This window comes from Bubalus kerabau, chromosome X (assembly GCF_029407905.1).
Source record: "Bubalus kerabau isolate K-KA32 ecotype Philippines breed swamp buffalo chromosome X, PCC_UOA_SB_1v2, whole genome shotgun sequence".
In the NCBI taxonomy this organism is placed as follows: domain Eukaryota; kingdom Metazoa; phylum Chordata; class Mammalia; order Artiodactyla; family Bovidae; genus Bubalus; species Bubalus kerabau.
The window spans coordinates 92655265-92681112 of NC_073647.1; the positions used below are offsets into that span (position 1 = coordinate 92655265).

Sequence of the window (25848 nt, forward strand, 5' to 3'; positions counted from 1 at the left end):
ACCATCTTTATGCATAGCAGCTATAATGAAAGTCCAAAAGTGTTATGATAGAAGTATAAACCCAGAAGGCTGTGAGAATACAAGGGAAGGAACATTCAAATCTAACTGGGAAAATTGGGTATTTTGTGGCAGAATCAAAACACGAACTTAAACTCCTAATATAAAGAGGAAAAACAAATGCCCTCTGTATTTTTCATTCCATTCCTTTCAGAGTATGAATGTAATATAATCACTCTGCACATATGTTTCAAGGCTGGTAATTCTCTGTATAAGGATTGTTATTTGGCATATGAAACATGGGATGGGAGTGTCTGGTAGAGTTGATAAACCTGTTGGATTGGAATATTTATCTGTGGTTTAAAATATGATGTTTTAGATTTCTTTAAAATATAAAATGGCAAGTCATTAATTCCCATTGCTTTTTAATAACTGAATTGATGGTGAGAGGGGTATAGACCATAATTCATTCATATAGCATTTCTTGAGCATCTACTGTGCACTAAGCAATGTCCTAGGTGCTCACAGGCATACAACAGAAAACAAAACAGACAACAGTCTCTGTCCTGTGTAGAATTTATAGTCTACTAGAGAGAGACAAACAATAAATAAAACACATAAATTATACAGAATGTTAAATGATGACAGGTACAGTAGAGCAAGTAGAGCAGGGTGAGGGGATCAGGAGTGCTGATGGGGGGTGCTTAACTAGAAAATGTAGTAATTATGCATATCCAGTACATGCATATATTTAGTTTTTCTCTTTAGCCTAAAAAATCTTTCTGAAGTCTGGTTATGATGGCTCAGGAACCTACCATGGTATCCTCCTAGATAGTCTGAATTTTTAGGACTAGGCTATCCAATAAGTAGATCCTCCTGAGCCTTTTACTCCCCTAAGTAGAGGATGAACCTTGAGTACCCTTAAGTCCAACCCTGCTTCTTGCCACACATTCAATCGCAACCCCTTGGCAAAAACACGTGGGCTGCAGGGCCTTTCACTGGCCTGTGATTACTCAGCATCTAAGTGTCTCCTTACAGTCTTATAGTTGTCAGCATATCCTTGGTGACAGGCTTTTGCTGTTTTGCAGTGTCACGGACTTTCTGTGGAAGGTTTTGTTCTTCCTTCTTCAACCACTAGAGAGGTAAGATTCTGTCTTTCACATTTATGTGATTGATAGCTTGTCTGGCTAAAGTATTTCAGTGATCACTTTTCAAAATAACAAATCTGTGCTTTCATAAATCAACTGAACATGAAATGCATTGGAAGAAAGGAGAGAATGTTGTTTGTTTTTTTTTAATAGAATGGGAATATTAGAGAATAATTATGTATTACATTAATTATATAAAGCCAGCTTCTTTTAATGGTTGATTAAGTTAGACTGATTTATGTGAATATTGCCAGAGTTGGAAATGGCAGATGAGAATGAATCTAAGAATGAATGAATGACTTCTCATGCCCCCATTCTGCTCATCCCTACCTTTCTCTAATAAGATGCTTGTAAACTATAAACCAGTGATCATAAACCAGTGGTCCTTAGCTCTAACTATATATCACAGTAACCCAAACTCCTATCTCCAGCTCTCCAGGGATGGAACATGAGCACCTTACTTTAAACAATCCTTAGAATAATGCTGATATATAATCCTGGTTGGAAAACATTGCCATAAACCACAGACATAGATTAGAAGGTGCTTTCATATTTTGCTTTTTGCCCAATCAGACTAAAATTATGAAGAAATAGCTTTTAAATAAAATCAACAAATGAGCTCGAATTAGTATGACCAGATTTTCTGCTACAATCCCCACTCTGGAATTGTAGATCATGACTGGAGGGCTGGGTACAGAAAGCTAATGCTGTGCTTCAGGGCTCCACTCCTGCCTAGAGGCTTTTTCTCTAGTAAAGAACACTGTGTCCTTTCTTGATCTTCTCTCTGCCTTTAAGCAAGATTAAAATGTTAACAAATTAATACTAATACATACCTGAATGTACCTTTTATGAGTCTTCGAAACACCTTTATACAGTCTTTAATTTGATCTTCAGCACAACTATGTGAGATCCTAAGAAAGGGATTGTAGTTCCTAGTTCACAGACAAGCATATAAATTTAGAAAAGTAAATTCTCCAAGGTCATAGAACTGGGGCTTCCCAGGTGACAAAGGCAGAGCTTGAGTCCTTTAGACTCGGAATCTACATTGCCATCCTACAGTGTATGCTTAATACAGTTTTACCAAAAATTATTTGTTAATCCATTTCACCCTAAAATAACTTTATATTTCTTCATGCCTTTTTTAATATAATAGTATATAAATATTTTACCTAATTCTCAAACTGTCATGTATATACAGTTTTAGATTCTACTTAGATTTTTCCTTTATCCACAGTCATCTTATTTATTCTTTTAATGATTCTACAGTAACGCATAATGGCATACCATGATATGCCATTATTTACACAACCGTTCCCATGTTTAGATTACTTCTAGCTTTATACTTGTGACTAAGGCTGCTATAAAACACTCTTGCATATGGGCTTTTATCCTCTCTTGAATTATTTCCTTAGGATGAACTTCCAGAAGCAGAATTATGGGTTAGAAGGCACTGACACTTTTATGATGCTTGTTATACTCGCCAGATTGCCTTCCAGAAAGATTGAACCTATTTACTCACTCAGTTACTTTAAAGGAGACTGAAACAGTGCTCTTGGCTACAGTATTTCTTCTGCATTTCAGAATAGGTAATTGATGCCTCCCAGCACAATGGGCTCTTAAGAACTGATTTTTTTTTCCCCTTCTATCACAGATGACTCCAGGCGAGATTAAATTCTCTGTTCATGTGGAGTCTGTCCTGAATCGTGTACCTCAGCCAGAGTACCGTCAGCTTCTGGTTGAAGCCATCCTTGTCCTCACCATGATGGCAGACATTGAAATTCATAGTATTGGAAGCATCATTGCTGTGGAGAAAATAGTGCATATTGCCAATGACTTGTTTCTTCAAGAACAGGTAGGCAAACCTGTTGTTTTCTCAAAGGGAAATGTCTGATATTAACTCTTCAAGAAGCCAAGGTCACTTTCTTGTGCCATCTTCCTCATAGCTCTTTTCTAGGCCTCCTTTGTAGTGGCTCTGACCTCTATCTGTTTGAGAACTAGGCTGTGGGAAGACCTCTGTCTTTTACCATGTTTTGTGGTTGTGTTAGATGGTAAAGTTGCCTGGAACTCAGGCGGCTTTTATGCTTTTTGTCATATTTCATACTACTTTTATCACACTACTTTTTGTAGTGATAAGGACTTAATAAGAAACTATTGGGTAGTGTATCCTTTCTGGACTATTAAGGAAAAGAGAAGATTTGATTTAGGTTTGTTTTGTTTTTGCTTTTCTTTCTTACCTATAAGAAAATATTAAAGTAAAATATTTAATTCTACATTTTCTTATTTTTCTTATTAAATCTTACTTCAGAAAATTAACCACATTTAAAAAATGCAAACTACTAAAAGCTTTCCAGATGTCTCCTAGATTAAAAGTAGGAACACATAAAGTGAAGGGCATGTGCTCTTGTCAATAAAACAGTTTCCAAAACATGTAATCAGTGTTTCATTCTTTTAGGCCCTGGGGATGGGGATGCAAAGGAAATTAAAAGCTTCTCTAGGACTTTTCAAAGATTTCACCAGACAGTCCTAATTTTAAATGCTCTGACTGCTCTTTATTGTATCAGAAAATGTGATCCTTTTTAGACATTGACTCTAGCTTGGAAAGCTTGTGATCCATTTGAATTAAATCGACTTAGAAAGAAAAGAAATAATGGTCAAATACAAGATAAAATGATACATACTGAGTGGCTTCCCTGATGGTCCAGGGGTTAAGACTCCATGCTCCCAATGCAGGGGCCACTAGTTCAATCCCTGCTTGGGGAACTAAGATCCCGCACAGCATGGCCAAACAAGAATAATAATAATACATGCTGAATCAGTAGTACTAGAAGGATGCAGACCAAAGTTCATCTAGGGTGATTTGTAAGTTTTAACTTTTGACTCTTAATGAACAAAACTCTAATTACCTATTATATTGAACTTTCAAAAATTCTAAACAATTAGTGCTTTTAAAATAATTCATATGATTGGGGATCTACTGAAAAATGAATGTATAAAAATTCATAGCCACCATTTTGAGTATAACCCTAATTCCTTGCTGTCTAAACAGCCTACGATCCAACTAGTTGGTGATGGGGAAGAGGCTCTGAGTTATTCTAATCAGGACTTTAATTAGTAGGATTAGTAATTTTTCCTTTCCCCTGTGTTTTCCCATCCTTAAACACCAAACAGAAAACCCTCGGTGCAGATGATATCATGTTGGCAAAGGATCCTGCGTCTGGCATCTGTACTCTTCTGTATGACAGTGCACCCAGTGGCAGGTTTGGCACCATGACCTACCTCTCCAAAGCAGCGGCCACCTATGTGCAGGAGTTCCTGCCCCACAGCATCTGTGCCATGCAGTGAGGCCTCTAGGCCTGGCTGCTGGGAGCCTTTTGACAGCTGGTTCCTGCCTCGTTGATTATGCATGGAACTGAAATATGATGACCTGATCACTCCCACCCTGTCCCTTGCCAACCCATCCCTCCCAAGAAGAGCAAATTTTTCTGATAAAATAACTGCTTTAGAAGATATGAACCCTTGCTTGGAGGCATCTGCTCACCCAGGCTCTTCATTGCAAGCCTTCATTCTTTCATGGTTCATAAACGTGTGTGTTTTTATTCTCTAGATCTGTTAAAAACTTAGTTTTCTAACTCCTGTTTGGGGAGCAGATGTTAATAATAACTTATTCCTGAAGTTTGATTTTTCTTATGTGTAGTTTCATTGTGTAAATGAGTGGTGGGTGCATTGGGACATTATTTCAAGTGAATAAACTCTCAGTTGTTGGATTTTATGCTCCTATAAGTTGGAAATTATCTATTCTAAGTGCCTTTTCTTGGGAAAAGAGTACCAGATCATAATTTTCTTCTTCACTCACATGCTGCCTCATGCTGAATGATGAATTCCTTTCTATGCAGACTTAGCCTCTGCTTTTGCCTTCTCTGTATCTATATATACATAATTCTTATTCTCCTTTTGGTGAAATATTGAGAAATTGCAAGTTTACTGTGTGTATTTAAGAATTTCAGTATTAACACTTAAAATCACATTTAAAAAAGATTGCTGGTACTCAAAGATGTATGTGTAGCAGAAAATGCAGAATAACCCAGAGAAATGGAGCCGGGGGCCCAATTTCAGAAAGGAGAGTGGAAGAAGAGAAGATGTCTGGATAGAGTCTTACACCTAGGGAATGGAGAAGGAATCAGATGGGTTAGTGTCTTGAAGAAAGCCTTGTACACTAATCCATGCCTTTGAAGAGTGGGCTAGCACACAACACAGAGAATAATTGAAGCCTCTATTTTTGGTGAACAGGGATCCAGCAGTCCAATCTATAGCTGCTTTACTGAGTACTCTTTCTCTGTGCTCACCTGGTCTTTGTCTCACTCACATACTCACTTCCTACAGCATCCACCCCCTCCAACTCCCTGACCTCCTATATGCTTTTAAACTCATTCACTTGCATTTTTACTTTCTGGTTCTATTGTTCACATCTATGTATATCTTGATATCTGTGGGCATATATCTGTCTCTTGAAAACACCTGCATTTGTATGTATGTCTAAGCATACATGGGAGCTTTTTCTGAATGTAAGTAGTTTTGATATGTCTGTATATCTATTAATATCTTTATCCATGTTTGACAAACTGTGTAAGTATATAAATATGAGTGCTGTGTGTGGGAGAGGTATGTGACTGTGGTCTCAGGCTGACACACAAAAGATAATGGAGGACTCCTTGAGTCCTCTTCCTTAGTCTCACATTTAGGTAGCCATTGAAGAATGTTTCTCCTAGCTTTCTGTTTTAGTTCAAGGCTACTATAACAAAATACCATAGATAGGGTGGCTTAAATAACAAACATTTACTTCTGATGGTTCTGAGGGCTGAGAGGTTCAAGACCAAAGTACCAGCAGATTCAGTGTCTGGGGAGTGCCCTCTTTCTGGGCCTTCTTGCTGTATCTTCACATGGCACAGAGAGACTAAGCTCTGGTCTCTTCCTCTTTTTATAAGGGCACCAGGCCTGCCATGCAGACTCTACCTGATTACCTCCCAAAGGCTCCCACCTCCAAATACCATCACATGGGGGGGACTGAGGCTTCAAGATAGGAATTTTGAAGGGATGCAGACATTCAGTCCATAGCATTTTCCTTCTCCTGTAAAGACTCTACTAATTTCCCTATTTGCATTCAGATAACTTCCTACTTCAATCCTCTATTTTCCGTCAGATTTTTTCAGGTTTTTCTCCAAGAATGGGGATGGTGGGCTCTCTAAGTAATTGTAACATTACCAGTGACAATATTATGAGTACACGTGAATAAATGGACATAGTAGGGTGATAGTAAAACAGATAGTGGAAACAAAGAAAGGATGTCCAACATTTTCAGTATTTCTCTTATAGGAAATGGAAACACATGGTAAGTATATTTCTGATTACACAATTTTCTGGTCACATATAAAGAAAATTTACACCCTGTTCTGAAACTATACTTTTAGCAATGCCAAAGAATGCTCAAACTACCGCACAATTGCACTCATCTCACATGCTAGTAAAGTAATGCTCAAAATTCTCCAAGCCAGGCTTCAATAGTACGTGAACTGTGAACTTTCAGATGTTCAAGCTGGTTATAGAAAAGGCAGAAGAACCAGAGATCAAATTGCCAACATCCATTGGATTATCAAAAAAGCAAGAGAGTTCCAGAAAAACATCTATTTCTGCTTTATTGACTATGCCAAAGCCTTTGACTGTGTGGATCACCACAAACTGTGGAAAATTCTGAAAGAGATGGAAATACCAGACCACCTGACCTGCCTGTTAAGAAATCTGTATGCAGATCAGGAAGCCACAGACTGGTTCCAAAAAGGAATATGTCAAGGCTGTATATTGTCACCCTGCTTATTTAACTTCTATGCAGAGTACATCATGAGAAACGCTGGGCTGGAAGAAACACAAGCTGGAATCAAGATTGCCGGGAGAAATACCAATAATCTCAGATATGCAGATGACACTACGCTTATGGCAGAAAGTGAAGAAGAACTAAAGAGCTTCTTGATGAAAGTGAAAGAGGAGAACGAAAAAGTTGGCTTAAAGATCAACATTCAGAAAACTAAGATTGTGGCATCACGTCCCATCACTTCATGGCAAATACATGGGGAAACAGTGGAAACAGTGACAGACTTTATTTTGGGGGGCTCCAAAATCACTGCAGATGGTGACTGCAACCATGAAATTAAAAGATGCTTACTCCTTGGAAGAAAAGTTATGACCAACCTACACAGCATATTAAAAAACAGAGACATTACTTTGTCAACAAAGGTCCGTCTAGTCAAGGCTAAGGTTTTTCCAGTGGTCATGTATGGATGTGAGAGTTGGACTATAAAGAAAGTTGACCACCAAAGAATTGATGGTTTTGAACTGTGGTGTTGGAGAAGACTCTTGAGAGTCCCTTGGACTGCAAGGAGATCCAACCAGTCCATCCTAAGGGAAATCAGTCCTGAATATTCATTGGAAGGACTGATGTTGAAGCTGAAACTCTAATACTTTGGCCACCTGATGGGAAGAACTGACTCATTTGAAAAGCCCCTGATGCTGGGAAAGACTGAAAGCGGGAGAAGGGATGAGATGGTTGGATGGCATCACCGACTCAATGGACATGAGTTTGAGTGAACTCCAGGAGCTAGTGATGAACAAGGAGGCCTGGTGTGCTGCAGTCCATGGGGTCACAAAGAGTCGGACACGACTGAGCAACTGAGCTGAAACTCTTTATCTTTTCACTGGCTGCACGTGTACCCCAGCCATGGGGAGTACATCTGAAGTGGCACATTTGAGCGTCAACACTAGCTCCCACACAAATTTACCTGAACTGACATGATGGCTATATTTCTCTGGGTTTATGAGGTTATCTATCACTATGCCTCCCATACAGAGCTACTTCACTTTTAAAGCAACTGTTTAGAAAACTTGATTCATATTTTGTTCATTTTTAAGTATGCAACACTAAAAAACACATTCGACTTTTTTTAAAGCACTTACATTTTGAAAATAGAATAAAAAATTAGAATTTCCAATTAAATTATGTCTGGTGCCAATGTGCAAAGCCTCATGTGTTTCTGTGATTGGGGTTTATTTCATGGCTCTATTTTACATACTCTAGGTATGCAGTACAGTCAAAGCTCATTAATTGGGTCAAAATAGGATAATATTAATACATAAACCATATTATAAATTATATAATATGTAATATATGTAAAGAAATGCAGTTTTATTATTCACATGCACAGCTACTTAAACTACGCTCACTAAATTTAAACTAGCTTATTGATATCATCAGGGAACCTGTTCTAATGAATGAATAAGGCTAATTTTTGCTCAGCATTACATTTGTGTGCAGGTGGTGAGCCTGCACTACTAGAAGATACCTAAAAACTGTTCGCTCTCCTAAATGTTATGAATATTCGGCAGAATCTTGTTTCAGCTACTCATTAGCCTTTTGTATAACAAGAGAGGGTTTATCCAGCAAGGATGAACTGTCTCTGCAGTCCCATCCTGGTTAGTTAGATAATACTACATTCTGAGAATTTTATGCAGCTGATGGGTCAAAAGTTATTACTCTTAAAAAATCCTTTTTATACTTACCAAATACCTAGTACCTGTACTAATGCAATGGAGATAAATAAAGTGTTTTTCCATATTTAGTATTCATTTCCTATTAAACTCAAGTGGCCTTAGGCCTTGGTTTGCTCAGGACAGTCCCCATTTATGCCTGTTGCCCTGGTATAATTATTAATAGCACTCTCTGTCATTGAAAGTGTCCCAGTTTGGATGGTATGCTGCTGCTGCTGTGTCCGACCCTGTGCGACCCCATAGACGGCAGCCCACCAGGCTCCACCATCCCTGGGATTCTCCAGGCAAGAACACTGGAGTGGGTTGCCATTTTCTTCTCCAATGCATGTAAGTGAAAAGTGAAAGTGAAGTCGCTCAGTTGTGTCCAACTCTTAGCGACCCCATGGACTGCAGCCCACCAGGCTCCTCTGCCCATGGGATTTTCCAGGCAAGAGTACTGGAGGGGGTGCCATTGCCTTCTCCATTGGATGGTATGGTCACCCTATATTTAGCAGAAGTCTGATTTCTCTTAAGGCTAGGCCTAAAAGCCAAAGACCTGTCTCAAACTAGTAATAGTTCTCATGCAATAGTGGTATGTGGGTAAAGATAACAGTGGGGTGGAGACTTCCCCCAAATTAAGGAATATTTGGCATAATAGCTGTTAAAGCAAATAATAATCAATATTTGAGTGCTTACCAAATGCCAGACATTGTTATACAGACATTTGGCATGGACCATCTTTTTTTTAATTGGAGAGCAATTGCTTTACAATGTTGTATTGGTTTCTGCTGTACAACCACGCGAATCAGCCATAATTATACATATTTCCCCTCCCACTTGAACCTCCTTCCCACCCCTCTATCCCACCCCTCTAGGTTGTCACAGAGTACCAGGTTGAGCTCTCTGTGTTCTACAGCAACTTCCCACTAGGTATCTATTTTACATATGGTAATGTAATATGTTTCAATGCTATTCTCTCAATTTGCCCTACACTCTCCTTCACCCACTGTGTCCATGAGTCTGCTCTCTATGTCTGCATCTCTATTGGCATGAACCATCTTATTCTGCCTTCATAATTACCATGTAAGATAGAAATTGTTGTCATCCCCATCTTACATATGATGGAACTGAGGCACTGAGCATTATAAGCAAGTTGTTGAAGATCAAGCAGCCAGGAAGTGGTAGAACTGGGATCTAAGCCCAAGCAGTCTGACTCTAGAATTCGCATTCTCAACAATGACCCTTTCCAAGGAAAAGACATGAGGAAATAGTGTGAAAACTAGGGTCATTTGGTTCAGTACAGTTGAGGCATCAGTGGGCATATGATAAAATGCACAAAGAGGTTGGCTAGAGGGGTAGTAACTTCTTAATGTATTTGCTTTCCCTTCTCCCTGCTTCTGCCGGCAAGTAAAGGCAGAGATCATCAAAAGAAGCGGCACAGCCTATCATGACCTTGCTAGTTCAAAAACTACCTTTAGCAAAAATGCCTAAGAAAAGGGAGTCAAGGAACTTATCCAGGGTCACCACACTAAGTTAACTGTGGGGCCAAGATTCAACCTATTTCCTCTGACTTCAAGTCCTCCGACTGCAAATCTGGTGCTTTGGAAAAGGTTTTCTTCTTAAGGATCATAGAAGTGTTAAGCATGTGGAAAGTTGAGGTTGGAACCTGTGGCATGATTTGTGCTCTATCCTAATCATGAATAAGGGTGTAGCCTCCCTGTGGGATTTGCTGCAGGAATATGCTACCAGTTTCAGATCCCCAAGCAACAATTTATCTTTTTCCATCTTGCAACATTGTATGCCAAACAAGGATACTGTTTCCAGTTTAGAAGCAATGCTCCCCCTTGCTGAAGTGTTCAGCTATCTGTTGCTAGAACTTAAAGAACACATGGAACAATCCATTTTCACCTCAAATAGAGTCCAGATTTTAGATTTTCACTTAGCCAGTCTGTATTCTGCCATCAGAGAAAGCAATGGCAACCCACTCCAGTACCCTTGCCTGGAAAATCCCATGGACGGAGGAGCCTGGTAGGCTGTAGTCCATGGGGTCACGAAAAGTCAGACACTTACTGAGCGACTTCCCTTTCACTTTTCACTTTCCTGCATTGGAGAAGGAAATGGCAACCCACTCCAGTGTTCTTGCCTGGAAAATCCCAGGGACAGCGGAGCCTGGTGGGCTGCCATCTGTGGGGTCGCACAGAGTCGGACACGACTGAAGCGACTTAGCAGCAGCAGCAGCAGTAGCAGCAGCAGCATTCTGCCATCATCCTTCCACTTCCTACCCATAAAAGCACTAGACAAGTTCCATTTCCTTCTTGTACTGCCAACCTGTCATGATCTCACCTTTTAGTCAACTCCTACAGTTCCATAGACTCCTTTCTCTGTGTAAACATGTACATTTCTCTCTTACCCTAAAAAAATATACTAGGGTCTGATATGTCCCTAGGTTGAAATACTAATTCCTTCCTTTCACAGTCAAAATTCTTCTAAAAGGAAGCTACACTTGACCGCATTGGCTTCACTCATTAACTCCTTGCTATCTGGCTTCCTTCCCTACCTCATATATTTTTCATAGAGCACCAGTGAACCCCTAATGGCAAAAAGGGTTTTTTTCCCCCCTTTTGTGATACATGACATTGTTACTACATCTCCCTTCTTATAACTCTCTCATCCCTTGATTTCTGTAAAACTGTACTAGTTCTCACTCAACATTTTTGTCTCCTTTTTGGCATCTTTCTCTCCTAACTCCCCAAAACAAGCATTTCCCAAATTATTCTCTTCTTCTTAGCTCAAAGGTTTTCATCATGGTGTGGGACAGGTTTCAAAAAGGAACATAATCTGCTTTGCATGTTTTATGAAGCTCGTCCAGACAAAGAATAGACTGGAAGTCAACAAGAGTGGAAGTTGAAACCAGTTGGATATTGCAGGAAGTCCAAGTGAGAGATGGCAGTGCCAGGACTGGGATGGTGGCAGCGCGGAGGGGACAGGTGGATATAGTTAGGGTGTGTCTTGAAGGTAAAGCCAATGGACGTTGATAGACTGGATTTAGGAGTGAGAGAAAAGGAGGGAATACAAATAACTCCCAGGTTTCTGACTTAGGCAGCTGGATAGATGTTGGTATCTTTACTGAGCTATGAAAGATGGAGAAGGGGTGGCAAAAACTTGGGTAGGAAAATCGGGAGTTTGGTTTGAAAATGTTAAGTTAGATATGACATTAAGACATCGATAGACGATACGACAATTAGATACTGGAGAAAGCCATGTTCCCTTGGCTATCTCAGCCACTATTATGACTTTAGCTATCTCTTATGTATGAGGGAGGCTTGTGTAGAGACTTATCTATCTCTTATGTAGAGACTTCCCTTGTGGCTCAGGCGGTAAAACATCTGCCTACAATGCGGAAGACCTGGGTTCAGTCCCTGGGTCAGGAAGTTCCCCTGGAGAAGGAAATGGCAACCCACTCCAGTATTCTTGCCTGGAAAATCCCATGGACGGAGGAGCCCAGTAGGCTACAGTCCAAGGGGTCACAAAGAGTCGGACACGACTGAGCCACTTCACCTCACTTCATGTATGAGGGAAAATAAAATGGGTTAAGCACCTGCCCTCGCATCTGAGTTCTCCTCCTAATTTCCCTGTTCCTTATATTGATATTTAATGACATTCTCTTCATACACACTTTTAAGAATTTTCAGTGACTCTCCTCCATCTGCTTCTCACACCAATATCCAAATAGTTAGTAGTAAGGAAGTCCTGTTGAACCTACCCTATGCATTATTTCTTTCTCCCTGTTTCCATTAACCCTTCCCAAGGCTTATCATTACTTAGGGGTTCCCTGGCAGTCCAGTGGTTAGGACTCCACCCTTCCACTGCAGGGGGCACAGGTTTCAGCCCCAGTCAGGGAATGAAAGCCCACATGTCACATGGTACAGCCAAACAAAAAGCAAAACAAAACATAAATCATTGTTACTTGTTATCTGAACCATTGCAGCACTCCCACAGCCTGTAGGATATCTAATCAATATCTAATCTTCCCTACATACTGCTGCTGCTACTAAGTCGCTTCAGTCGTGTCTGACTCTGTGCGACCCCATAGATGGCAGCCCGCCAGGCTCCGCCATCCCTGGGATTCTCCAGGCAAGAACACTGGAGTGGGTTGCCATTTCCTTCTCCAATGCATGAAAGTGAAAGGTGAAAGTGAAGTCGCTCAGTTGTGTCCAACTCTTAGTGACCCTGTGGACTGCAGCCTACCAGGCTCCTCTGTCCATGGGATTTTCCAAGCAAGAGTACTGGAGTGGGGTGCCATTGCCTTCTCCCTCCCTACATACTACTGCTATAGAAATCTTTCATTTTAAGTTTTCTGTTTAAATGTCTCCCTATTTCCCACAGGGTGAAGTTTATTTTCTTTAGCCTGGTATTCAAAACACTTCATGAGCCAGCCCCTTCAGCTAAACTAATTTAGAAATGTTTTCCTTTTTGTTTTTGCATATGCTGTTGATTCTAGTCAGCCTGCCCCTCCCCTGGCTCCCTTCTTCACCAAGTAAAATCCCATCTATTCTCTAGGACCCTCTCAGATGCCACTGAGTAAGAACCCTAGTTTGCCATTTATTAAGCACCAGTTTTTAAGTACTTAATGCTTATTAATTAAATAACCTAAGCATCCTACATTCATTATCTGACTCTGCACTGCTTATGGTTTCTTGTGTATCTGTCTCATCTCTACAAAAATGCAAATCCCTGAGACAAGAGATCAGATTGTAATTCATCCTGAAGATTGAATCCTCAGCTATACTGTGCACTTAGTTGATATCAGATAAAGTTTGATGAATGGTAGAATGATTGCAGAACTTTGAAGTAGTTTCTATGGGAAGATACAAAAGAAGCATAAGAGCTTACATTTGAGCTAAAGAATACATAGCAGGAGGGAAAAAAATCCAGATTTCCTGCTTTTCTGCTTGTGAAGTGTGTGATTTTGAATAGTTACTTGGAAGTGTATAAATTTTAAGTTATTTTCTCTCTCTAAGCATTTGTAAAATGGGTGTATTACAACCTCTTTTATAGGACTGTTGCAAGGATGAAATGAGATAATATATCCAAGTGTATATCACAATACTTGATAAATGTTTAATATCCTTAAAGAAGGTAAGCATATTGGATTGTCTGAGAGGTGTTAGAAATGTCAGTTCATGTTGATATGAGAATTGGGGACTTGGACATTGCTGCTGCTGCTAAGTCGCTTCAGTCGTGTCCAACTCTGTGCGACCCCAGAAATGGCAGCCCACCAGGCTCCCCAGTCCCTGGGATTCTCCAGGCAAGAGCACTGGAGTGGGTTGCCATTTCCTTCTCCAATGCATGAAAGTGAAAAGTGAAAGTGAAGTCGCTCAGTCGTGTCCGACTCCTAGGGACACCATGGACTGCAGCCCACCAGGCTCCTCCAGCCATGGGATTTGCCAGGCAAGAGTACTGGAGTGGGTTGCCATTGCCTTCTCCGGGACATTGACTAGTTTCCATCAGATAATAGGAACCCCCAGGAACCTGGAAATACTGGTGGTAATTCTAAAACGGCTTCAGCATAAAATAGTTTTTATGAACCCTCACACTAAACAAAATATTTCCCTAACCCTTGTATAGCTGCAAAGACAAAAGGAAGGAAGGAAGAGGAGCTACAGTTTCCAACGTCACCTAGAGTAGCTTACTCCACATCAATTTTCAAAGAGTGATTTGACATTGCTTGATTGGAATTTACCAAGCAATTTACAGAATACCAGGCAGCCTCTTGAGAAAGTAGTACCAGCTTTGCCAGAATAAATTATTGGGATTGTTAACTTTTACATGGACACGGACAGATAATAATGAAAAGCAGTAAACCAAGTTGCCGCACAGAATTTTCTGTGTACCGTTGGTACCGTTAATTAGTCCCGCAACAAAAAAATGTCCGTCTGAGGCAGTTGGGTGGTCCTGGGATCTTAGTGGCCACAATTGTGTCTGTCTTTAGATATTAATGTCGGTGTATTCGCAGATTAAGGCAATACATAAAACGCTGAGACTGTTTGGGGGTTTTCTTTCTTTTTCTTTTCTTTTTTTTTTAAGTGCTAAAACTCAAATTCGCGGCTATTTTACTAATTAGCCCCCGCTCTTCCGCTACTCAAATCTCTCTAAACTACATCTCCCATCATGCTCGGAAGCTGGTTTGACCTCATCTCAAATGGCCCCGTAGGGCAACAAGGATGGTTAATTTTGACTGTGCTAAATTGTACCATAAAATATCTGCCCTAGTTGGCAGCTATTTGGACTTTTATTTCTCCCGTTTTTGAACTGTAGTCACTAAATGAAGGGGTTCTGGCCTGAGGAGGCCCATGCATGCCTTCGATTGGATGGGGAGCAAGAACAGTGTCACTGGCGATCTCGAGACTCGGAGGGAATGTTGACCAAGGAGCACCGCTGCGGCCGAACGGTGGAGCAGGAACCCGAGCCCAGGCTGAGTTCGAAAAAAGCCGGATCCGGACGGTGGTTCCGAAACGGCTGTAAGTGGAAGATGGAGGAGTCGGAGGAACCGGCGGACGCTGGGCAGTCGCTGCCCCCAGTTTACATTTACAGTCCCGAGTATGTTAGCGTGTGCGACTCCCTGGCCAAAGTCCCCAAACGGGTAAGAAAGATTGGGGTGATCACCGTGAGTTTTGGGGGTGGGGTAAGGGGCCGGTGGACGAGAGGGCATTAGGAAGCGAAGAGGACACAGGGGGCTGGGGAAAATCAGCAGAAATTTGAACAGATGCACCAGGGATGGAGGAAGTGTTCCCTTCGAGAGTTTCCTAAGAGCGCCGTTGGGCGTCCAACGGACAGGTGGGGGTGGGATGGAGGTGCGGGGGAGGGGATCGCGCGGAGGGGATGGTGTCTCTACTGCCAGGGATCCCCAAAGGGGAGAAGAAGCTGATGGAGAAGTGTTCCATCACCTCCATAAGGCCCGATAGCTTTCGCCTTAGTGATTCGAGTTTTGGGGGTGGGGGGGGCCAGTGAACGTGAGGGCATTAGGAAGCGTAGAGGACACAGGGCTAGGGGAAATCTTCAGCAGAAATTTGAACAGCTGTACCAGGGATGGAGGAAGTGTTCCCTTAGAGAGTTTCCTAAGAGCGCCGTTGGGCGTCCAACGGACAGGTGGGAGTGGGGTGGAGGTGCGGGGGAGGGGATCGCGCGGAGGGGATGGTGTCTCTACTGCCAGGGATCCCCAAAGGGGAGAAGAAGCTGATGGAGAAGTGTTCCATCACCTCCATAAGGCCCGATAGCTTTCGCCTTAGTGATTCGAGTTTTGGGGGTGGTGGTGGGGGGCAGTGAACGTGAGGGCATTAGGAAGCGTAGAGGACACAGGGCTAAGGGAAATCTTCAGCAGAAATTTGAACAGTTGTACCAGGTGATGGAGGAAGTGTTCCCGTTGAGAGTTTCCTGAGAGCGCCAACGGACGTCCAACGGACAGGTGGGGGTGGGGTGAAGGTGCGGGGGAGAGGATCGCGCGGAGGGGATGGTGTCTCTACTGCCAGGGATCCCCAAAGGGGAGAAGCAGCTGAAGGAGAAAAGTGTTCCATCACCTCCGAAAGACCTGGTGGCTTTCGCCTTAGTGATTTAAATACTATGTATCTGTATTGTCTAAAGTGCTTTGTAAACTGTTAAATAAAAAGAAGGGAGGGGAGTTAAAAGTTTCTTTGTTCAGGATGATTAAGTTGATGGGATTTCTCTGAATTAAAACATGTTTAAGAGACCATTCATTTCTGCCTTTATCCCCTTTTTATGCTGATGTTTTTAGGCCAGTATGGTACATTCCTTGATTGAAGCATATGCACTGCATAAGCAAATGAGGTAAGTTGTGTTTTGAACAGAACCCTGAACCCAAGTGTTCATAGCCTTAATGTCCTGCTTCACCGGTGGGGCTAATTAGTGAGAGAATGGTACTTTTTTTAAAGTTTTCTCTTTTTTGTGTGTGTGATACATAGTGTTGGTAATCAGCCTGTAGCCTAATGAAAGCTCTTGAAGAATTAAGAAAACTCGAAAAAAGTGTTTGAAGCAGTTAAGAAATAGGGCTTTATTGCTGGGAGGGAAATATCCTAGGGATAGGTATTTTGTGGAGGTTTTGGGGTTAGAACATATGGGTACTAAAACCTATCTGATAAAAAATACCATCAGCTGGGAGGTGTTCTGGTTTGCTTGTTGTTGTTTTTTTTCCTAAGCCAGTTCTGAGAGTATGGATTCTATTTAAGACTTTTAGGCATACCATTGGAGAAGGCAATGGCACCCCACTCCAGTACTCTTGCCTGGAAAATCCCATGGATGGAGGAGCCTGGTAGGCTGCAGTCCATGGGGTCGCTAAGAGTTGGACACGACTGAGAGACTTCACTTTCACTTTTCACTTTCATGCATAGGAGAAGGAAATGGCAACCCACTCCAGTGTTCTTGCCTGGAGAATCCCAGGGACGGGGGAGCCTGGTAGGCTGCCGTCTATGGGGTCGCACAGAGTCAGACACGACTGAAGTGACTTAGCAGGCATACCATTACCACCACCAAACTTAAATGATGAGCCTGCTGCTGCTAAGTCGCTTCAGTCATGTCCGACTGCGCGACCCCAGCCCACCAGGCTCCCCCTTCCCTGGGATTCTCCAGGCAAGAACACTGGAGTGGGTTGCCATTTCCTTATCCAATGCATGAAAGTGAAAAGTGAAAGTGAAGTCGTTCAGTCGTGTCCAACTCTTAGCGACCCCATGGACTACAGCCCACCAGTCTCCTCCATCCATGGGATTTTCCAGGCAAGAGTACTGAAGTGGGGTGCCATGAGCCTAGAGACAGTCAAAACCGAAGGAAATTCCTGGAATGAAGGCTGGAATTCAGCACAGAGCTAAGTGCTTCCTTAAAAACAAACCAAAAAAAAAATTGAACTTGCTGTTTGTCATGATAAGAGTAAATATAACCCTGACACTTGTAGGGGTATTTCGGACATTGCCTGGGCAATTAGGTGAGCATCTGTCTATGCTTGCTAGTGTGATATGCTTCATTTATCTCCCAAATGGTAGTGTAAGTTTTATCCTTATTATTAACAAAATCATTTACTGAGTATCCTCTTTATGAATGTTTTTCAACCATTTTTTAACCTATATGTTTGGTAAATAGAGAAACTACTTGCCTTTCATTAAAGTTATTTAGCATTTAAAAAATTAATTTAAGACAAGCAAGAAATCAAAGAAAAATAAAACTGTCTTTCTTGTTAAGTAGGGAGGCTTTTAGTAAGGATTTGTTAAGAGGAAGAGTGGGGGCTTCCCTGGTGGCTCAGGTGGTAAAGAATCTGCCTGCAATGCAAAAAAAAAAAAAAAAAAGACCCAGGTTTGATCCCTGGGTTGGGAAGTTCCCCTGGAGAAGGAAATGGCAAGCCACTCCAGTATTCTTGCCTGGAGAATACCATGGACAGAGGAGCCTGGTGGGCTACAGTCCATGGGGTCACAAAGAGTCAGACATGACTGAGTGACTATCATATACAAGAGGAAGAGTATTAGAAGAGGGAGCAATTAGGGCTGGGAAACATGGTACAAGAAACCATAAAATTTTTATTTTAATAAACAGAGATATCACCTCTAAGAGTGTGGATATGTATTCTTGAAGAAGAAGCAAGACTCCTTGGATCTTGGCTATATGTATTTAATTTTTAAGGCTGAGACTGCTTGATAATGGTAGTAGCCTACATAACCATATTAATTCATGAAAGACTCATGGGCATGTTTCCTTTCAGCAACAAAAAAAACCCACTACTGCCTCCCTGTGGCCTAGGTCATTCATTTTCAACTTGAATGTGCATAGGAATCACCTTGTTAAAATACAGATTTTTTTTAAATTTTATTTTATTGAATTATGGTTGATTTACAATATTATTTAGTTTCTGATGTACAGCAAAGTGATTCAGATATGCTGTGCTTAGTTGCTCAGTCATGTCTGACTCTTTATGACCCCATGGACAGTAGCCCACCAGGCTCCTTTGTCCATGGGGATTCTCCAGGCAAGAATACTGGAGTGGGTTGCCATTTCCTCCTCCAGGGGATTTTTCCCAACCTAGGGATCGAACCCTCATTTTCTGTAACTCCTGCATTGGTAGACAGATTCTTTACCACTGAGCCACCTGGGAAGAGTATGTATAATACTTTGCATCTGCTAATCCAAAACTTCCAATCCAAAAATATAGAATGCTTCAGAAATTTGAGTGTCATCCTTGTGCAGGGACAATGCTAATCTTCTCTGTGTCGTTCAAATTTTAGTATATGTATTGCTGAAGCAAGCTATTGCTGCTGCTAAGTCACTTCAGTTGTGTCCGACTTTGTGTAACCCCATAGATGGCAGCCCACCAGGCTCCCCCGTCCCTGGGATTCTCCAGGCAAGAATACTGGAGTGGCTTGCCATTTCCTTCTCCAATGCAGGAAAGTGAAAGTGAAGTTGCTCAGTTGTGTCCGACTCTTCGTGACCCCATGCACCGTAGCCCACCAGGCTCCTCCGTCCATGGGATTTTCCAGGCAAGAGTACTGGAGTGGGGTGCCATTGCCTTCTCCGGCTGAAGCAAGCCCTAAAGTACAAATTCTGATTCAATAAGTCTGATAGGAGGCTGAAATTCTGCTTTTCTAACAAGCTCCCAGGTGCTGCTGCTGCTGGTCCATAGACCACCCTTTGAGTGGCAAAGCCTAGAGAGCAGTAGCGGCAGTTGGAGAGTCAGGAAGAGGATATAGGGACTAGGCAGCTAGAAGTTAGAGGTGGTTAAGTCCTTTTTGTTAGGTTAGTGCCCTGTATTCTCTCCATTACTCCTATTTTTCACTTCTTGTGAACAGTTGGTTGAGAACTTCTGAGTGAAGTCTAGTCAGCCTATTTTCTCCTTCCTCTCAGAGGCAGATGTGAGTGACCAGATACAGAAATTTCTACGTTTTTGGTTGCCTGTTTTTTATCCTTTACTATTAATAATAATGAGAGTTATCCACAAAGCATTTTCATGTATGTTATCATTTAATCTTCACATAAGTTCCTTAAGATACCCCCACTTTACAGATGAGGAAACTGAACAACAGAATGGCCATCTTATCTGAGGTTATAGAGCTGGTAATCATGATGGGAACCCAGTTCTCTGACTCCAAATTCAAAATTCATGACAATTCAGCTGTCCAGTAAAGTAAAATTTTAGTTGAAAGAATTGTATTTGCCCAATTAGGAAAACTGATTCAAATGAAAATATTTCTTCCTACTGGTTTGTCATGAAAGTTGTAACTCACAGAGCAAAGTTTGTGTGATACCTGATTACTTAATTTTAATATAATTACTCTTTTTTTTTACCTACCTTTAAACTTAAGGGACATATCTATCCTGTCACCCCTATTTAATGCAGTGGATGTGAGAAAATGTAGACTGCAGTGCAGTGGAGGAACATGTTTATTGTTTCAGCCCCTGGAACCAGAAGCTGGAAGTTTTGGCTCCTGCTTCCAGGTTTTGGCATACTCTGAATCTGACTCACTCACCTCTCTTTGTTCTCTGTTATTATTAGGATAGTTAAGCCCAAAGTGGCCTCCATGGAGGAGATGGCCAGCTTCCATACTGATGCCTATCTGCAGCATCTCCAGAAGGTCAGCCAAGATGGAGATGATGATCATCCAGACTCCATAGAATATGGACTAGGTAAAGTCATTACCAGGCAATGATGGGAGATGGACAACCTCCATCTATAGATCATAACTACTTCATCTTTTATAACTTGCAAAGTGAAAGTCATTCAGTCGTGTCCAGCTCTTTGCAACCCCATGGACTATACAGTCCATGCAATTCTCCAGGCCTGAATACTGGAGTGGGTTGCCATTCCTTTCTCCAGGGGATCTTCCCAACCTAGGGATCAAACCCAGGTCTCCCGCATTGCAGGAGAATTCTTTACTAATTGAGCCACCAGGGAAGCCCAAGAATACTGGAGTGGGTAGCCTATCCCTTCTCTGGGGGATCTTCCCAACCCAGAAATCAAACTGGGGTCTCCTGCATTGCAAGCAGATTTTTTACCAGGGAAGCCCTTATAACTTGAATGATGGTCTTTAAAACTTTCAAATTAACAATTAACATGTTAACCACAATATTAATCTCTTAGTTTAACTACACTCCCATATGAATTGAGGAAAATTAATGATGGATCAAATAGAGTAAAACCTTTCAGTTGCTTAGGTCCTAATAGCAGTGCCCAGACTGGGTCAGTCTATATGTACACTGATTTAACTGTCCTGTGACCTTGTATTTTTGTATTTTAACTTCAATATAGATTTATATTCTAGGTAAGTTTGATACCTTATTTCTCATTAAACAGCTGCATTTTTAAAGAACCGTAAGTGGCCAATAGGATAGTCTAGAGAAACAGTATGATTTAGTAGAAAAACACTGGACTGGAGGTATGTGTGGAAGGTGGAGGTGGGAGCTTAAGACACCAGAGGGTCCTATACCTGGCTCTGTGTCATCACTGATATGACATATCACCTCTCAATCCTCAGTTTCCTCATCTATAAGATGTGACTAGTTATTCTTGAAAGTTTAGCCTTTCTAGCTCTAACACATTGAAGACATTTATCTCTCATTTGGAGCTGATGTTAGCACAGTAGCTTTTTGGTAGGATATGTTGTTGTTGTACCTCAACCTAGTCTTTCTAATAGGGTGCCAGACCCAATTCCAATGTATGGAGGAAGGAATTTGCCTCCACACCACCAAACAGTGCTCAGGACACCAGCTTGGCGTCCTCCAGTTCAACTCAGTTCTGACACTATCTACGTGGAGATAGCAGCAGATTCCATAGGTGAAGTGCTCAGTCCCACAAGACTTCACTCCACATCAGACACCAATTGCAAACCCAAGCTGCTACCTGTGCTCTGACTGACAAGCTGCAAATCAGAGGTTCTAACAATCTCACCAACTCAAGATGCCAAAGTGAAAGTGAAGTCGCTCAGTCGTATCCGACTCTTTGCGACCCCGTGGACTGTAGCCTACCAGGCTTCTCTGTCCATGGGATTCTCCAGGCAAGAGTACTGGAGTGGGTTGCCATTTCCTTCTCCAGGGGATCTTCCCAACCCAGGGATTGAACCCGGGTCTCCTGCACTGGAGGCAGATGCTTTAACCTCTGAGCCACCAGGGAAGCCCCGAAATAAGTCCAAGTTGTTAACTCTACTTCTAACCAACTGTAAATCAGAAATTCCTATGACCTCTCCCACACCCTTGGATTTAATTAATTTTCTAGAGCAGCTCACAGAACCTAGGAAACCCATATAGTCACTAGATTACTAGTTAATGACAAAAGGATATAACTCAGGAACAGCCAGATGGAAGAGATGCAGGAAGTCAAGGTATGAGAAAGGCTCACAGAGTTTCCATGCCCTTTCCAAGCATGCCACTCTCCCCAAATCTCTATGTGTTCACCAACCCAGAAACTCTCCAAACCCTCTTCTTTAGGGTTTTTATGGAGGCTTCATTACATAGTCATGATTGATTAAAGTCGTTGGCCAATTGGTGATTGAACTTGTTGACCTAAATAAATAGGCTGCCAGATATTTCTCCATCAACCATGGGTTTGTTTGGGATCAGCAGAGAATTGCAATTTGGGGTCTGCAACCATAGCAAGCCATGTGCAATGTCTTGCATGGCTAGGGAAGAACACTCTTATGGAGAAGGAAAGGAAGCTGGGAGGGCTATAGTAACAAAAAAAAAAAAAAATAAAGGAAAGAGAGTCCCTGGCTTTTCATTGACTTGAGTCCTTGCCAGGAAAGAAGTCTTTCTTGTTAAACTTTATTATTATTTCAGAGTGTGAGAGCTCCCCCTTCTGGTCTCCTGACTGTTTAATTGAGGTTTCTGTTTATTAATTTCTTACAAACTCAAGCTCCAGTTTATGTTCCCTCACACAGGAGATCAGGAGGTAGAACTGACAGTTCCAACCCTCGTATGCCTGGTTCTGCTGGCAACCAACCCCCATCCTTAGTTGTGGTCCACAAGTCACCTCATTAATATAACCAAGATATGTCTCTGACTCATCATTTAGGAATTCCAAGAATTTTAGGAGTTCTGTGCCAGAAACTGGGAATAAGACCAATTATTCAGTTGACCCTTAACCCATGGATTAGGGGTAGCCACCCTCTGCACAGTTGAAAATCTTAGTATAACTTATAGTTGGCCCTCCATATCTGCTGTTCTGCATCCAGGGATTCAGCCTACCAGTGATGGTGTAGTACTGTAGTATTTTCTATTGAAAAAACAAATCCACCTATAGGTGGGTCTGCATTGTTCAATCCCATGTTGTTCAAGGGTTAACTATATATTCCTTATTATAAATCATAATATTACACCCCTCTTTTTCCAGTTTATCTTTTAACGAGCTCTTCTGATGTTTGCCTGAAGGTTATGACTGCCCAGCCACTGAAGGAATATTCGACTATGCAGCAGCTGTAGGAGGGGCTACAATCACAGCTGCCCAGTGCCTGATTGATGGAATGTGCAAAGTAGCAATCAACTGGTCTGGAGGGTGGCATCATGCAAAGAAGTAAGATAATGACCTTTCTGCTTTCTGCCTCTTTCCTTGAATCAGCTTTTCATTTATGTAAACTCTTATGTTTATTGTATTGGCATTTATTGAGAGACGCACGCGTGTGTGTGTGTGTGTGGCACTTAGCTAGGTATTCTGAAGAGATACAAGTGAAATAAAAAAAAGATGACATAATATACTGGAAAGTGTACTATTGAAAGTCAGGATACCTGGGCTCTGTGCCTAGTTTCTCTACAAACTTGGCTGACTGACTTGGATAGATTAGTCTCTTTCAGTCTCAGTCTCTTCATCAGGAAAATAGGGAGAACAAAGGATATAAATAGTAGATTTATAATAGTAGATAAGTATATCTAGACAATCCCTAAATTCCTTCTAAGCTTTCTAGACATTGCCCTATCTCCAAGGAACTCTAGAAACATTAATAAAACTAGAATAATTAGGGAGTGACATCAATTTTGGTACCAATTGAATATGTGTATGAGCTGTATTCAGTAATAAGGAGCAATTAATTGTGGAAGTCTTGGAAGAGGTGAATTATAGAGCTAGTTCTAGAAAGGAGCAGCAAGCAGATTTTTGAATAGGTTAAGAATGGATGAGAATAGATTTAAAACAAATGGCTGAAGAATCAAAAAGGAGATTTATGCTGCTATCTCTAAGCAAAGTGGCAGCTGGAGCTAAATTTTTTTCTAAAGAGAAAGGGCTTATGAAACAACTATTGGGTGCTACTTGGAGTTACAGGAAAAGTCCTTTTGGAATTTAACATTTCAAACAGTTATACTCTGTGTCTAACAAGGACTTCTGAGTATTATTTAGCATTTGGCATGTCACTTAAAATGTCTGTAGTACATGTTGGAGGAGAAGAATTTTATTTATTTTTATTGAAGTATAGTTAATTTATAGCAGTCCATGGGGTCGCTAAGAGTCAGACACGACTGAGCGACTTCACTTTCACTTTTCACTTTCATGCATTGGAGAAGGCAAGGCAACCCACTCCAGTGTTCTTGCCTGGAGAATCCCAGAGACAGGGGAGCCTGGTGGGCTGCAGTCCATGGGGTCGCTAAGAGTCAGACACGACTGAGCGACTTCACTTTCACTTTTCACTTTCATGCATTGGAGAAGGCAATGGCAACCCACTCCAGTGTTCTTGCCTGGAGAATCCCAGGAACGGGGGAGCCTGGTGGGCTGCTGTCTATGGGGGGTCGCACAGAGTCGGACACGACTGAAGCGACTTAGCAGTAGCAGCATAGTTAATTTACAATTTTGTGTTAATTTCAAGTGTACATCAAAGTGATTCAGTTACACTTTCCAGATTCTTTTCCATTATAGGTTATTACAAGATACTGAGTATAGTTTCCTGTGCTATATAATAGATCCTTCTTCTATATATAGTATGTAGTATGTGTATCTGTTAATCCCAAACTCCTAATTTACCCCCCTGCCCCGGGCAGGAGAAAGATTTTAAAAACTGAACTTATCAATGTGCTGTTTGAGTGAAATGAAGCAGCAGTAGTAGTTAACTGCCAATGCATCATTCACATACCAATTGTTCATACCATCTTCCATGACCTTGCTACTCCAGGGCTCTTGAGTTTAGAGATAACACTTTATCTTTCAGAATAAAACCTTGAGCACAGTTTCAGCATATGCAGGTTAAGGTAATAATATAGAATTCTTTTCATCACGTGAATAGATTTCATGACCAAGGAAATTCTTGAGTAAGTTTACTACTAGAATCCACTACTGAGGCAATGGAACAAAGAGAAGCAGTGTTTAGTAATCAGTTCTATATGCCCTTAAAAACATAGAAATAACCTGCTTTTTGTTAGTTTTTACCCTGTTAAAAAGTTCAAAGTCAAGACAGTGATCTCTAGAAGGAAAAAATGACCCTATCTCCTTCAAGCTATAGATCAAAGGGATAAAACCGAGCACCTCTGAACCAAGGACTTCTATGCCTTCTCATACTTAGCAAGTTGAGAAGAAAAGTAGTGTGGTTTCATGGGAAATGCCTAGTCCTACAAGTCATATCTAGTTTCTGTGTATAGCACTGGAGAAGCTTATATATTTAAATTCACTGCTTCAGACCTCCTGGGGCCTGGACCAGTGTGCAGTGGAATACCCAGGTACCTGCCACTTCTTATCACTGTTTTGCTGTAAAAGGAAGCACACACTATCTCCAGCCAATTATGGTGGCTTCTGGGCTGCACGTAGGCATGGGCATACCTATGCACCATTATTTTAACTGTTTCAGACAGCTTTCAACTGATCCTACCTGGAAACACACATCTGCAGTGAAGAGTCTCTAGGGCTTGCTCCAATTCAGGTCCAAATTCCAGGGGCTTCTTGGCCCCTCTAAAATCTTTCTGCACATGGGTTATAGGCATTTAGTCCACAAACTTACACCCAGCCAGCATTTATCATTTATAACCACAGTATTTGTTTTCATCTCCTCACCCTCCAATGCATGTACATTCATACATGCCATATATTCATTCAATATGCATTGATTAAGCACCTACATAGTGTCAAGCATATTTTTATCACCACTAATAAGCAGAGATACAGAAATTAAAGCAT

The 25848-nt window shown here is 41.5% G+C and overlaps 2 protein-coding genes and 2 non-coding genes across 18 annotated transcripts in view; 2 read left to right on the forward strand and 2 right to left on the reverse strand.

Annotated features, from left to right (window-relative positions):
- PHKA1 (phosphorylase kinase regulatory subunit alpha 1) overlaps positions 1 to 5021 on the forward strand; it is a 177519-nt gene extending 172498 nt beyond the window's left edge. For 2 of the 4 annotated variants that reach the window (XM_055563626.1, XM_055563629.1), the window contains 3 exons: positions 1086 to 1139; positions 2797 to 2997; positions 4314 to 5014. In XM_055563626.1, coding sequence (XP_055419601.1) covers positions 1086 to 1139; positions 2797 to 2997; positions 4314 to 4487 — 429 coding nt within the window. In that variant the 3' untranslated portion in view covers positions 4488 to 5014. Of the gene's footprint in view, positions 1 to 1085; positions 1140 to 2796; positions 2998 to 4313 lie in introns of all 4 variants that reach the window. The other 2 variants (XM_055563628.1, XM_055563630.1) reach the window with 2 other exon arrangements.
- A 9823-nt stretch (positions 5022 to 14844) lies between these two features.
- Positions 14845 to 25848, forward strand: part of HDAC8 (histone deacetylase 8) — a 239528-nt gene continuing 228524 nt past the window's right edge. For 2 of the 12 annotated variants that reach the window (XM_055564954.1, XM_055564955.1), the window contains exons 1-4: positions 14856 to 15360; positions 16510 to 16562; positions 20263 to 20393; positions 23130 to 23271. In XM_055564954.1, coding sequence (XP_055420929.1) covers positions 15043 to 15360; positions 16510 to 16562; positions 20263 to 20393; positions 23130 to 23271 — 644 coding nt within the window. In that variant the 5' untranslated portion in view covers positions 14856 to 15042. Of the gene's footprint in view, positions 15361 to 16509; positions 16563 to 20262; positions 20394 to 23129; positions 23272 to 25848 lie in introns of all 12 variants that reach the window. The other 10 variants (XM_055564946.1, XM_055564945.1, XM_055564951.1 and 7 more) reach the window with 10 other exon arrangements.
- LOC129640539 (U6 spliceosomal RNA) lies at positions 18915 to 19019 on the reverse strand. The gene has a single exon (XR_008708895.1). It is a non-coding gene; the product is annotated as a U6 spliceosomal RNA (small nuclear RNA).
- TRNAW-CCA (transfer RNA tryptophan (anticodon CCA)) lies at positions 21805 to 21876 on the reverse strand. Its single transcript has one exon. It is a non-coding gene; the product is annotated as a tRNA-Trp (tRNA).